Raw genomic sequence first — 14364 nt, 5'->3', positions numbered from 1 at the left:
TCTCTAAACTTAGGCTCATTACTACCATCATCGTATCTATGGCATATCTCTTACCTTTATCTCATATGAAATCCTCTATGATCATAGACTCGTAATTTTTTGGAACATTGGTCATAGGACATGCATCAGAGCTTATAGACAATCTATAACAATGTAGGGGTGACATAAGGTCGAGAACCCCTGATTACATTATGGAGTAATCATATTCATCATATATCACCTTGAAGGAACTAACATTTTAAGGTGAGTGTAGACCATGAACAACATCAAGGGATTGTAGTTAACATTATTAGCTGTGTGGAAACATCATGTCATAAACTCTGGGATCCTTAGATTTAAGCTCATCATCTTCATTATCATGCTCATGATGTATCCCTTATCTTTATCTCATGTAGCTATTCATGAACATAGACTTTTTGTTCCGGAATATAAGAAAGTCGTGGAGAGGTAGGGAACATAATATCATAGGAATTACATAAGGATCATTAGCTTCGTACGAATGTCATATCCTGAGCTTTAGGACTTCTAGACTTATATTCATCATCAGTATTGTCATGCTCGTAACATATCTCTTTTCTTTATCTTGTATGAAGCTCTTTATAATCGTAGACTCATAATTTTCGATATGTAGGAAAATCATGGAAAGATAGGAGGATTCATACCATAGGAATCATGCCTTAGAAAGAAGGGATTAGCCTTACATACCTCTTTCGTTTAACAATTCCATCGCTTGATTGTTCTCCTTTAATGCTCACGTCTCTACCTTCAAGAGAATTCGTATTGCCATTAGCTAATCGATTATATGAATGTGCTTACTAAAGCTAGAGAAAATTGGGCAGCATTTCCTTGTTTATACAACCTTCCCCATATTGTATCTCAACTCCCAAACATTTGTATAACATTCACAATATCATAACCAAAAATCTTCATTCATCTACATTACCCTCATTTCACAATTCCACTTCAATTCATCCATATTCATAGTCATAGTATACTAGTACGTTTTCTCACATATAATGCTTATCCCATGTCCTTAATATCATTTATAGCTTACTTATAATCACCACATCTCAATATTCATGATTCACTCCAAACTACTACCCGAAATGTCACTATTCACACATTCATGACCCATTTTCTATCTCCTTCTACAATCCAAGTGTTTCAACTTTTCAATACCTTAAATAACATGGAAATACCATAAAACTTACCTTTGATAGTGTAGAAATAAGCCTTGAGTTGAAATACTTCTCTTGCACCAAAACCCTAGTTCACCTCCATTGATATTCCTTGACTTGGATGAGCTTTAATGTGTTTCTTACACTTAATTTTGTGGTTTTGATGAAGTGGATCTTTAGTTTCACTTGGATTCTTGTATATGAAATGTTTGGAAGGTTCTAGAGAGATCTTGAGTCGTGGAGGAGAATTGGGAATGAAAATAATGAACTTGGGCCTCTTATTTAAAAACTTAAAATCTATCCCGACATAATTATACGGACACTTATACGGTCCATATAAATTTATAAGGTCTGTATAAGTGACCGTGAAATCACCCCGTCAAATTCTTGCTTCTGTGTTCATTATACGGCACATTATACGGGCCGTATAATTTTATACGGTCCGTATAAGTGACCGTAAAATGACCTCTTCAACATCTTGCCTCTGTGACCATTATACGGCACATTATATGGGCCGTATAAATTTATACGGTCCGTATAAGTGACCATAAAATTTCAGCAATGAGGGACTTCACTGTGACAATTCTGCGGACCATTATACGGACCGTATAACATTATACGGACCGTTTAATCGACCGTATAACTCATCTTCTCTCTGATCTTGTTCTTGTCACTTGGTTTGATCTCCAATCTTTACGGAACCTTCTTGATACTTGTTTAACGCCTCATTAAAGATCTAAGGGACATTATAATTCTTCTCCAAAATATCATTAAACCATCATTAGTTCGATACTCGTAGTTCTTGCCCGATACACAACATATACCTTGCATTCCTTAACAACTTTCGTCTCCTACCTCAAATGTCTTTGAAATCTCATTTAGAATCGTCAAATATTATTTCTTACTTATCAAATCATCGTATACGTCGTACCCTTCGTCAGTCTCTTCACTGTGCATGAACGGAAAATTTTCCGAGGTGTAACACTTATTGTGCTCAATCTTTATTATTACTTTTCCTCCTTTTGGCATCATCTAAAGAGATAATTAGTACAAGCAAAAGAAGTTCAGCATTACTTACTCAGAGCCACAGAGGCAACACAACATAAGATGTAAGAGAATCAGGCAAGCAAATAATCAAGCACAAAACAGAATAAATGCCCAAACAATTAATGTATTAGCAAAACATAGTAGGCAGGTCAGAAATGCATGAAAATAAAAATTGTCATAGGTGTCAATCATCAAGCAAAAATATAGGATCAGGGAACATGATTTAAAACAGGAGAAAACCGGAGGAAGAATTTTAACATAGGGAGACTAAGGATTCTGGGGATTTTGGGAGTGTTGAGTCAGAGCATTCAGAATTTTTTCTACGCGTTCACGGTTGACACACTGGTCCTTGAGCTCATCCACTGGTCCTTCCATGTCAATCTCTCATTTTCTGCTTTGAGCCTCTCAATCTCAATTCTTGCAGCCTCTAAAGTACTTTGAGAACCAACTTCTTTCTCTTTCTTAGATAGTCGAGCCTGAAGAAGAGCATTTTCAGCTTTGACTTTTTGTAATTCGGCAGTGGTTATCTCCCGTGCCTCAAGTAGAGTTGAGATTGTGGAGGTACTTCCAACACCACCTTTCCTAGGTGTCATTCACATTCTTCTAGGGTGGCCATGGAGAACATATGCTTCTTGGATCCCTTGGTAGCTTTGTCAGTCTTGCAATTCAAATGCACAAATACCTTTGTCAGAAAGAACCCGTATGAGAGCCCATATTTTCCCTCTCGTACCCTCTCCACCTTGATTATATGCTCGATCATGATCGCAGGAAGGTTGATAGAGTGGAAGTTAGTCAATGCCTCCATAAGGACCAAATCAGTGATAGAAGCAACAGTTCGACCCTCTGCTCAGCACCTTGTTGACCAACTCGAACATAAGTTGGTACTCTGCTTTCAACTCTTTCTTCATAAGTCTTGCCCTCGTACCAACATCCTCTACAACATCCTCAGCGATCACAGCTTTGAAGATGCTTGAAGCTTCCACTTTCCATTAATAGTTCTTATTCCTTCTGTAGGGCCTCCCAAAATTTCTCCCAGTACCTCTTAGTCAACTCAAATTCAGTTTCACTGACCGATGTAATGTGTAACGACCTTTGGTCATTGTAGTTCTTTCAGCGTTTTCTCCCATTCCGGAGCATTGATTAGCTCGCTTTTGACTCGAAGGGACTGCTGATACGCTTCCCGGGGTGTCTAGACTGAATTCGAGTAACTTTGGTGAAAATATAGGCTTAAAGTGAATAATGGTTGACCTAAAGTTAAATTTTTGGCAAACAGACCTTTTTCGAAATTCCGTCGATTCCGAGAGGTTCAGATGGTTGTTTAGAACCTGTATGGGTATTTGGTTCGGTTCCTAATGCATTTGGGACTTAGGATGGGAAATTGGAATCAAGGCATCGGGGGTTGACTCAGTCAACGAGGCCTCCGTTGGAAATTTCGAGACCACGAGCGCGTTCCCAACAAATTTTTATATGGGTTTAGGTGATCGAGTTGTGAGCAGATAGCCTCGAGAATAACCCGGAACTTCGATTGAAGACTTGGAAAATTGTGGGAATTCTGGTGTCTGGTGCCCACAATGGCGGCACCAGAGCCGCCCCAGCGGCACCGCTGTAGCGGCGTGATGACCACTGGGGCGGTCATGTGTGATATGGGCTATACCGCTGCGGCGGTATCCCAGCCGCCGTAGCGGCATTCCAACTGCCGTGGCGGTGACGGACAATTATATTTCATTAAATGTGTCTTAAATAAGTTTTAGACTCTCATTATTTCATATCTCGATATTGGGGATTAGAGAAACTGTTCTTGGAGATAAATTGAAGAAATTCTTGAAGGTAAACTTTGCCTAATCCTTTACTCTTCCTTAATCACAATCATTCTAGATTCTTCCCTTCACTTTAACATTTTCCTAGAGATGGAATTTGGAGGAGGGTTTTGGGACACTTTTGCTTAGGGTCATGTATGATAAATTGATGATGTTAATGCTAAGATTTGATGAATCTAAGCTAATTGATCATATATCTCCCACTTTTAACATTGAATTTCGGATTTGGAAACTTAGGGTTTATACCCAATTTGGGGGTTTTTACTTGAAATTAGATTTAGACCAATTCTTGAGTTAAATCAATAATTAATGGTTGGGTTATGATTTCCTAGTACTTAATTTGGTATTTTGCCCCCAAATTTCCCGTTTTGCCCTTGTGGGCCCGTTTCCCCAATTTCTAGGGTTAAAATGGACCTAGTTGATATCATAGCAATCTTAGTATCATTCTTCATGATTTCTAATATAGAATTCGATTATGATTAGACTACTTTAGTTCTGAGCTTTAGAGGAAGGGCAAGGCAATGGAGTGACTTGTTGGTGTTGCGGTTCGGCAGTCTAGGTAGGTTATGGTTTACCTTTAGTGAGACTTCATATAGTGAATCACATATTTAGATCCAATGCCGGAGACAGCATGTGAACCTTCGGGTATGAAGTTGGGATGGATATTGTCTTAGGTTGGGCCCTGATGTGTGTTGAGATTAGCCACCCGGTTATGTGTGCTTGATTGTTCAATTGTGTTGGCTTGATGCCATGTGTGGTTGGTAATTATCGACTTCTGTCTTATCGTCATGATTTGGATAGAATTGACATACCCGTGATTGGTATTTGTACTCGAATATATTGTTGGCGTACCCACTGTTGGTACTTGACTTGATATATGTTGGCATACCCACTGTTGGTATTGTGATGTGATGCATTGTTGGCGTACCTTGTTGTGGTACGTGTGATATTGAACTTGATTGTTGATGATTGACATATAAATTGCACGCATTCTCTCATATTCATGCATGACCGATACACAGTGATGATCCGGTATCGTTGATTGAGTGAAACTGATATTTGATAGACTCTTTTACTTGAGTGATTGTGAAAAGGCCAATGTCCGAAGATCCATTCCGAAATCGTTGGTTAAATGAAAATGATATTTGATAAACTCTTTTACTTGAGTGATTGTGAGAAGGCCGATGTCCGAGGTTCAATTCTGAAATCATTGATTGTGTGACAGACTCTTTTACTTAAGTGACTGTGAGATGGCCGATGTCCGATGTGCTATTCCGGCACCATTGTTGCATGACCGATTTCGATGTTATTTCGGAATCGTTGTTAGTGCATGGGCTCCGCGGGTCCCCCAGGGTGGTGCGGGTGAGACTCCCCCTGTGAGCAATTAGCCCGGGTCCCGTCTGTCTATTGGGCAAAGATCCGAGACGTGTGGCACTTAGAATTTGCGAGTCACGCTAGGTTGTGCTACCGAGACGTCGATATTTTCGTCCGGAGTACATGTGTACACCTCATTTGCATGGCATGGCATCACATTCATACCATTATTGCACCACAGAGTGGTGGAGATGAGAGTGAGGAGAGGCGTGTCTATTTCAGAGAACCAGTTCGGATTTATGCCGGGACGCTCAACTATAGAAGCCATTCATCTTGTGAGGAGACTGGTGGAGCAGTATAGGGAGAGGAAGAGGGACTTGCATATGGTATTCATCGACCTAGAAAAGGCTTACGATAAAGTTCCAAGAGAAATCCTATGGAGATGTTTGGAGGCTAAAGGTGTACCTGTAGCATACATTAGGGTGATCAAGGACATGTATGAGGAAGCCAAAACTAGAGTAAGGACAGTAGGAGGGGACTCAGAGCACTTTCCAGTTGTGATGGGGTTGCATCAAGGATCAGCTCTTAGTCCGTTTTTATTTGCCTTGGTGATGGATAGATTGACGCGACAAATTCAAGGTGAGGTGCCATGGTGTATGCTTTTCGCGGACGACATAGTCCTGATCGATGAGACTCGTAGCGGAGTTAACGCTAAGCTGGAGGATTGGAGACATACCTTGGAGTCTAAAGGATTTAAGCTGAGTAGGACCAAGACAGAGTACTTAGAGTGTAAGTTCAGTGAGACACCCCAGGAGGTTGGCGTGGAAGTTAGGCTTGGTGCTCAGGCCATCCAAAAGAAAAGTAGTTTCAAGTACCTTGGGTCTATCATGCAAGGCAGCGGGGAGATTGACGATGATGTCACACATCGTATTGGGGTAGGGTGGATGAAATGGAGGCTAGCTTCAGGAGTGCTATGTGACAAGAAGGTGCCACAACAACTGAAGGGCAAGTTCTACAGAGTGGTGGTTAGACCGGCTATGTTGTATGGGGCGGAGTGTTGGCCAGTTAAGATCTCTCACGTTCAAAAGATGAAAGTTGCCGAGATGAGAATGTTGAGATGGATGTGTGGGCACACTAGGAGCGACAGGATTAGAAATGAGGCTATTCGGGATAAGGTGGGAGTGGCCTCGGTGGAAGACAAGATGCGGGAAATGCGACTGAGATGGTTTGGGCATGTGAAGAGGAGAGACATAGATGCCCCAGTGCGGAGGTGTGAGAGGTTAGCCATGGATGGTTTCAGAAGAGGTAGGGGTAGGCCAAAGAAATATTGGGGAGAGGTGATTAGACAGGACATGACGCAGTTACAACTTACCGAGGACATGACCTTAGATAGGAAGGTGTGGAGGACCCACATTAGGGTAGAAGGCTAGTATATAAGTCTCGTTATCTTTCCTTATTAGTAGGCGCATTAGCGCATTATAATTTCTTGTGCTTTGATTTATGTTATTATTTGCTACTTTCTGTACTTTGATTACTCTATTTTATCTGTGCCGCTTTCGTGATTTGCATTTTCATATCGCTTTGAATTCCTTGATTATCCTGTTTTACTGTGTCGCTTGCATTATTTCATTGCAATATCGTTTTAAATCTTTTAACCTTATCTGACCCCCTTTTTATGCTTCTATTGAGCCGAGGGTCTCTCAGAAACAGCCATCCTACCTTGGTAGGAGTAAGGTCTGCGTACATTATACCCTCCCCAGACCCCAAGATGTGGGATTTCACTGGGCTGTTGTTGTTGTTGTTGTTGTTGTTGTTGTTGTATTGCATTATGACTTGATTGAGATGTTGTGATGATTGGATTACGATGATTCTGTTATGATGATGGATTCTGATGATTCTATTGTGGTGATTGGATTGGATCGGGTACATTCGGACTTGACAGATTTGGGTTTAGATGCTTACGTAGGCGATGATGGATATCTATTATGATTATATTGACTTATACTTGCTAGATTCCTTGTTTATCTTCTTTATCTTCTGAATTGTGTTAACTATACTTAGTCGGCCGATGATGCCTACAAGTACTGTTGATTGTACTGACCTGCACTTATTGCATTCTTTTATGAATGCAGAGTACCTGGTCGGATCTACTTCTCTGACCCGTGGCTAATCGACTATTCAGCTTCCACGCGAGTTTTCCAGGGTGAGCATGGCGTCCGCTGATCTTGAAGACTCTTCTATTACTTATGTCTTGCTTTCTATTCTGAGACATGATTTGAGACTACTTATGTATTATTATTCAGACTTTTAGTATTTGGATTTAGATGCTCTTGTATGACCATACCAGATACTAGGGTGGATTTCATTTACTTCCGCATTTGTTGATATTATATTATATTGTGAGACTTACGTTATTCTACTTTCTTCTGCTATTTTCTATTATTTTGAATGTTGAGTTAAGGGTTCGCCTACCGAGGTGGGAAAGGTAGGTGCCCGCACGACTTAGTGAAAATGGGTCGTGACATAATGAGAGTGTTATGGTCATCAAGGTAGATAAGATTTGCAAAGAAATCAGCTACATGTGCCTCGTAAGCACTTGGAATTAGTGGAGCAAACAAATGACTCCATTACTGAAAATCAACGATTTCAAGCAGTCCTCTTATTCCAAACTTGTCAGTGATTTCAAGGTCAAACACCCTACCAAGTAGTACCTTTTGTTTATTCAGATTTTTCCTGCTTTCCTTTTCACTTTAAGCAACTGTTTTTCCCATCCACTACTTCTTTGAGGAACCTGATTCCTCATTGTTTCTGCTCTTCCTTTTCTTTGAAGGTTTAGATTCTTTTGTCGACTTGTCACCCCCAACTGGTGTGACTCTTTGCTCACTGTGCTTCTTATTTTCCTCCTTATTCTTCTTAGAATTTTTCTTCTCAAGTGGAGCATCTTCCCCTTTTATCTCTACTTCATCATCATCATCATCATCATTTACAGCTATAGTTTCCACATTGACTAGCTCAATTTCATCAATCAATCGACTTTTTACCGGAGAACCTCTGGTCTTTTTGGTACCTTTTGCTTTATTGGCCTTAAGAGTCGAGTCTAGGGCCACTTTTCAGCCTTTTTTCTCAGTCTGGTTCTAGGTGCTGTTCGAGAAAAAGTAGTCCTCACTGTGGATGCAGGTTCACTCCCAAATATTTTTCTCAGCTTAAAAACAAGTGGTATCTCATCTTCATCAGATTCATTTGCATGATCATCATGACCATGATCCCTCTCAGGTGAAATCTCAGCCAAAGGTACAACATCATGGATACAGGTTCAGGACTTAAAACTAAGTCTAAGTTCATCATGGAGGAACCTGGTGTCTTGTCCCACACAGGAATTGTCCTGAGTTCAGATTCAGACACTTATTGTGTTGAAGGAACATGTCTCTCCTTCACTTCTTCTGAAAGCCTTACATCCCCCAATTCACTCATGGTTTTTGCAAAATCTTCTTGCACATTATTGGCTTCCTTAGTTTCCTTGTTGATTTCTGCAGTTTGCTCCTCTTTGTCACACACAACCTCTTCCTCATGCATGTCTTGAGAGAACAGGTTTTCGTTATCTTGACTCGACTTCTCTGTTTTCTTAATGGATTGACTAGTAACTTCTACTCCATTGTCTTGTCCTTCCATCTCATCAGTATTCTGGAAATATTTTGAAACAGATGCGGTATGTTCGCTACTGATAGAGTCAAGTTTTTCGACTTGGTCTGACATTCTTTATAGAAGTACTTATTTTTTAGGGTTGCGATTAGTGCCAGAAGATTCTGAGGAAGTAATGACGGGATTTTCATTACTTGTGCACTGATACCACATTTAAGGATTTTCACGAATTATAGATTGTACACATAAACAATCTAATATGAAATCCTATCAATAATTTCAGGATTATTGAACTACATGATTTTCACATAAACTCATAACAACGGTAATTCAGTCAAGAAAACATACCCGAATCGGAATCTTGACTTGAATTGAGCGGAAGTCTTTTCTTCATTGTTCTTGAGAATAGTTTTTCCCGCTCTTTCTGTTACTTTACAGAACAATTTTGATGGAGAGAGTGTTCAAATTTGACAGAGAGAGAACTTATGCGTTAGAGGTTTTGGAACGGTTATCTACACGTTCCATCAGCGCGTAGAAGTTGGGAGGAAGTGAGAAGTTTTATAACCGGTTAATAACTTCTCCACATCTAATAGGATTTAACTTAATTATTTATTAAACCAAAAATAACAAAATATAACACATGTGGACTAGTCTTACAAGCTCAACCAGTTGTTTGCCTTGAAGTAAGTCAGCAGACCTCATAACAAAACTAGTCCGCAAAGCCTAGAATGAGAGACTAACCATATGATCACTACAAGCAAAATAAACACTCGGATTAATCTAAGACGTGTTTGAGAGGCTAACCATTTGATCAGTCTAAGAAAAATAAAAACTAATTTTATTTTTATTTCCTTAATGCAAGGAAAGATATAGCAAACTTTTGGTTCTTTGGCAACAACTTCCCCACTGATTTTCAGTCCTTTAACAATGTATATGGTTGGTATCATTTACTTAATTTGTAGAAAATGATTAGGATGTTCTCATTGGAATTGGAATACAAGGTCCTCTTCCACTATATTTGAGTTCGGAAGGCAACCATTCTTCCATCCAACTTGGCAGAGTATATGGTTACCTACTGAAATCCTGAAGAAGATAATACATATGTAGTTCAACAAAAGAAATGGAAGAGTGGAATCGGTGAAAAGTTAACCTGTATACTGACGATCAAAATTCATTGATGTTTTATGTACCAGGTCTTAATTTTATGCAGTAAGCATTACTATTATATATTCATCTCTCCCGTCTTTTAAAAAGATTGGGATTCTTTTTCACCCAGACACTGACTTTTTAGGGCCATGAAGTCAAAAGAAACAGAATCTCATTTATCTGGTTTACATTTCCAACTCTTCTTTTGTGGTATAATTTAACCATCAAGTGCGATTTTGTTCAGTTGTAAGAACATCACATAACATATATGACTTTGTTAATGTTGCAGTTACAGAGGCAAAAAAAAAAGTCTCGATACCACTTAAAGCAAATCATGAATGGAATTCAAATGCGGCACCACAGGGGGAAAAAAATCACATAATCAAAAGTTGAAGAAAAGAATGCATTTTCTTCAAGCCACCACCAAACAGATTGTTTTAGTCAAACAAATAAAAAGAAGATAAGACGGCAGAAACTCCTACTTAGTAAACAGCAATTGCCACACATCTTCACAATCATAACAAGCCTACATAGAGTTTGATATACTAACATCTCCTATTGCAGAAGAAATTTCTTCGACAACCAAACAAATATGAAATATTAAACCCAAATAGATGTCAATATGTATTAAAGATCAACTGATCCTATATGCTCAAGGAAAAACTTGCTTGAAATAACTTGAAGGACAGTGGCACAATGTTTTACCGGTAAAGCTAGAACGTTGAAGCGGTAAAAAATTGTCATAAATAGCATGACCACGTTCCCTAGTTCTTAATCACTGACCACCACCACCATAAAATACCTTCGTAGCATCCAGTCATTCCTAAAAATAACACATTGGCAATAATACATTCCCTTTTCATTCATAAGTTCACTTGGATTAACTTACAAGAGAAACAAATTTGAGAAGAGGAGGAGAATGAGACTTTACCATTCAATTGAGTACCCACAGATGTTTTATTTTTCAATAGCAAAAGATCCCATGATCCCCAAAAAGGTAGACACTCCCTGCGGCTGGAAAGTAAAAAATTAGAGCAAAAAGAAGCAAATCTATGCTGAATTATATTATAATCATATGCATTCAGAAGTTAGAGGAAAGAACCAAATCTCAACTGTAGATACTTAAGGGGACTTGACATTTCCATTTTCTTTATGGTGTTGGTGGATCTAGCTTCATCCTTGCGCTTCAAGATTCAGATATCACCACTGTTGCTTCCACTTCTACCCCGTTTGTACTTAGAGGCTTGACTTTGTTTTTATTTCTCTCGCCAGTAATTGGTAGAAAGATGCGTTCCTTTTGTATGTAGGACAAAACTGATAGACTTGCTTGCACACTGTTAGTACCTCTCCAAAGATAACTTTCTGAATTGTATTCAGAAGATTCTGTTTGAAAACGTGTCTTTGACATGGTTAGTGGGAAAGAGTTGTTTCTGGAAGTGGAAGAAGCCAATTTTTAGATCTAAAGTACCCGGTAAAATGAAGCTGAAATGTAACGATATTTTGCATGCCAAAAATGATTCAATTGTGGCTCATATAACTTCAGCAGAATAGCAAACTAAGAACATACACTAATATAAATAAATAATTGATCCAAGTATATACCTTGACACATGTTGTGTCAAATATGTCGTCTACTGCCATGGGGAGCATTTATTCAGCTAGATCACCAGAAAGCACTGCAGTTGTCGATCCACTACCGTCAGTAAGATCAATTTGGAACTTACACCTGCATCAAATATGGTTTAATATACGTACACACAGATATTTTGCTAAAATAAAACTTATAAGTATGGGAAAACATAATACCGAGGAACTAATGCTGCTTACACTGGGTGCAGTCCAAACTAATGTTGTTTACACTAGGTGCAGTCTAATCCCCTTCTTTCCTTCATGCGCAATTTCTGTTTCCTGAGCAACTTCTACATTACATTTGATATTTTTGCCTTAATGTGAAAATCTCAATCTATGTATAAACTGGTTTTTCCTGACAATGTAGGATTGTGTTTACGAAATTCTTGACTACTTGCTGTAAGGATATATGTATATTCTAGAAACTCAAATTGGGGTGGATAATATGAAATGTTTCAGTATACTTACTCATGGTCTGCAATGATAATTTCCTGGCACCTATTTGAAAATCGGCTTGCATATTTTGGAGAGCCAGAACGGACAACAACTCCCACGACTAGTAAGAGTTTTTTCAGCATATATTTTCTGAAAATACTGAAGTATACATATATTTTAGAAGCACATACATTTCATCATACAAATCTAGTAGAAGTGAATTACTAATTTCAGTAGAAAAATTATGACTCATATGAGTGATGTGGTCAAATGTAGTGATTTTTAGCTTGGTTGGTGGTGTCAACGGTATCTCGCTATCACCATTTGGTTTGACACGTTCCACTATAGTTTCTTTATCAAGCACTCAATAAAATTTGTGTACTGGCCTTCCATATGAATTTGGTGAAGCTTTAACTCTTGCCGTGGGAATCAAATATGTGTGGAAGAGTTAAAGCTTGTCTGCATAATATGGGATGTCATTGCCAGACACGACTCCTCTAATTTGTTGCTCCTTTAAAGTGTCAATATCAGTTAGAGATGCAGTTAAATCATAATTATAAAAAGTTAATTATATATTACATAAAAGATAGATGAAATTACCTCTTTATCTTATAAAATCAGATTTTGGAATCTTACTTTTTTCTTATTACTTTCTCGACTTATGTCTACAAATTGAACTTTACATGTCCAATCTGGTGTATCAATTGTTATTTTATACAAAACATCCGAGTGTAATGTACTGTATGTGTAATGTTTTTTGGTTAACTCTGTTATAATTTGACCCATTTTCCTCTATTTGTATATGGTCAAATATGGGTTGAGCGCTCTGTTTTAAGAGTTATTTGCGCAATCTTTGTTTGTCATTGCACTTTATTTATCTGGATCAATTTTTTCCTTTTTGAATAATGTCTTGCCAACATATTTACGTGCATGTTAGCTATTATTCCTGATTTCTTCCTTGGCTATGTTTTTCTGATGAACTTTGTCTTTATTACCAAGATATTGTGGCATTAAGAAACAACATCAATCAAATAACAACTGATACACCAGATTGAACGTGCAAAATCCAAATTGTGGAGATAAGTTGAGAATGAGAAAGTAATGAGAAAAAGGTAAGATTTCAAAATCTGATTTTAGAAGATGAAGAGGTAATTTCTCTATCTTTTATATAATAAATAATCAACTTTTTATAACTATGATTTAACTGCATTTCTAACTGATATTGACACTTTAAAGGAAACAAATTAGAGGAGTCGTGTATGGCAATGACATCCCATATTATGGGAGAAAAGCTTGAACTCTTCCACACACATTTGATCTCCGCTGCAAGAGTTAAAGCTTCACCAAGTTCATATGGAAGACCAGTACACAAAATTTATTGAGTGCTTGATAAAGAAACTATAGTGGAACGTGTCAAACAAAATGGTGACAGCGAGATACCGTTGACACAACCAACCAAGCTAAAAATCACTGCATTTGACCACATCACCCATATAAGTCCTATTTTTTATATTGAAATTAGTAATTCACTTCTACTAGATTTGTATGATGAAATGTATGTGCTTCTAAAATATATGTATACTTCATTATTTTCAGAAAATAGCGTTGTCCGTTCTGGCCCTCCAAAATATGCAAGCCGATTTCCAAATAGGTTCTAGGAAATTATAGTTACAGACGATGAGTAAGTACAGTAAAACATTTTACATTATCCACCCCAATTTGAGTTTCTAGAATATACATATATCCTTACAGCAAGTAGTCAAGAAATTCTTAAACACACTCCTACATTGTCAGGAAAAAACAGTTTATAAATAGATTAAGATTTTCCCCATTGAGGCAAAAATATCAATATCAAATGACATGTAGAAGCTTTGTGAGCTTGAGTGCTCTGGAAGATTTTATTGAAGGAAGTCTAGAGTCTAGACATTGAAAGAACTCTTTTGGAACATCTTGACATGCATTGCAAGACTAAGTGTGCTTTAGTCAACAATAATGACCAGGTGCGTCAGTCAACAATAATGACATGCATATAAAATCTGGTAAAGAAAGATGAAGGAAGAAAATCAAGATAACCGAAATCCACACGCAGGTACCAAATCTCTAATAGCTCAAAATTCAGTAATTCCAGTAGTGAAAAGTAAAGGAGAATAAACAATCCA

General features: G+C 38.1%; 1 protein-coding gene and 1 long non-coding RNA gene across 3 annotated transcripts; both read right to left on the bottom strand.

Annotated features, from left to right (window-relative positions):
* Positions 1-8130: 8130 nt before the first annotated feature.
* On the bottom strand, positions 8131-9109 carry LOC132613881 (KNR4/SMI1 homolog). The gene is made up of 3 exons (XM_060328172.1): positions 8777-9109; positions 8523-8636; positions 8131-8439 (listed from the first exon to the last, which is right to left on the bottom strand). The coding sequence occupies exons 1-3, from the start codon at positions 9107-9109 to the stop codon at positions 8131-8133; spliced, it is 756 nt and encodes a 251-aa protein (XP_060184155.1).
* Positions 9110-11064: 1955 nt separating this feature from the next.
* Positions 11065-14116, bottom strand: LOC132599912 (uncharacterized). 2 transcript variants are annotated; one of them, XR_009567082.1, is made up of 4 exons: positions 11969-14116; positions 11744-11867; positions 11255-11571; positions 11065-11155 (listed from the first exon to the last, which is right to left on the bottom strand). It is a non-coding gene; the product is annotated as an uncharacterized LOC132599912 (long non-coding RNA). The 2 variants fall into 2 exon arrangements; XR_009567090.1 differs by having other exon boundaries at positions 11255-11524.
* Positions 14117-14364: the final 248 nt, after the last annotated feature.

Source organism: Lycium barbarum, chromosome 1 (genome assembly GCF_019175385.1).
Source record: "Lycium barbarum isolate Lr01 chromosome 1, ASM1917538v2, whole genome shotgun sequence".
Classification (NCBI taxonomy): domain Eukaryota; kingdom Viridiplantae; phylum Streptophyta; class Magnoliopsida; order Solanales; family Solanaceae; genus Lycium; species Lycium barbarum.
The sequence above is the reverse complement of the archived record's forward strand: the minus strand, read 5'-3'. Positions and strand labels throughout refer to the sequence as shown.

Bases quoted from the DNA above. Each gene is read 5' to 3' on its own strand.
- LOC132613881 (XM_060328172.1), bottom strand. From the start codon at position 9,109: ATGTCAGACCAAGTCGAAAAACTTGACTCTATCAGTAGCGAACATACC. The intron at 8,637-8,776 runs GTTCCTTCAACA...CCTTTGGCTGAG, and splicing joins AAGAAGTGAAGGAGAGACAT to ATTTCACCTGAGAGGGATCA. The intron at 8,440-8,522 runs GTGAGGACTACT...TCGACTCTTAAG, and splicing joins GGAGTGAACCTGCATCCACA to GCCAATAAAGCAAAAGGTAC.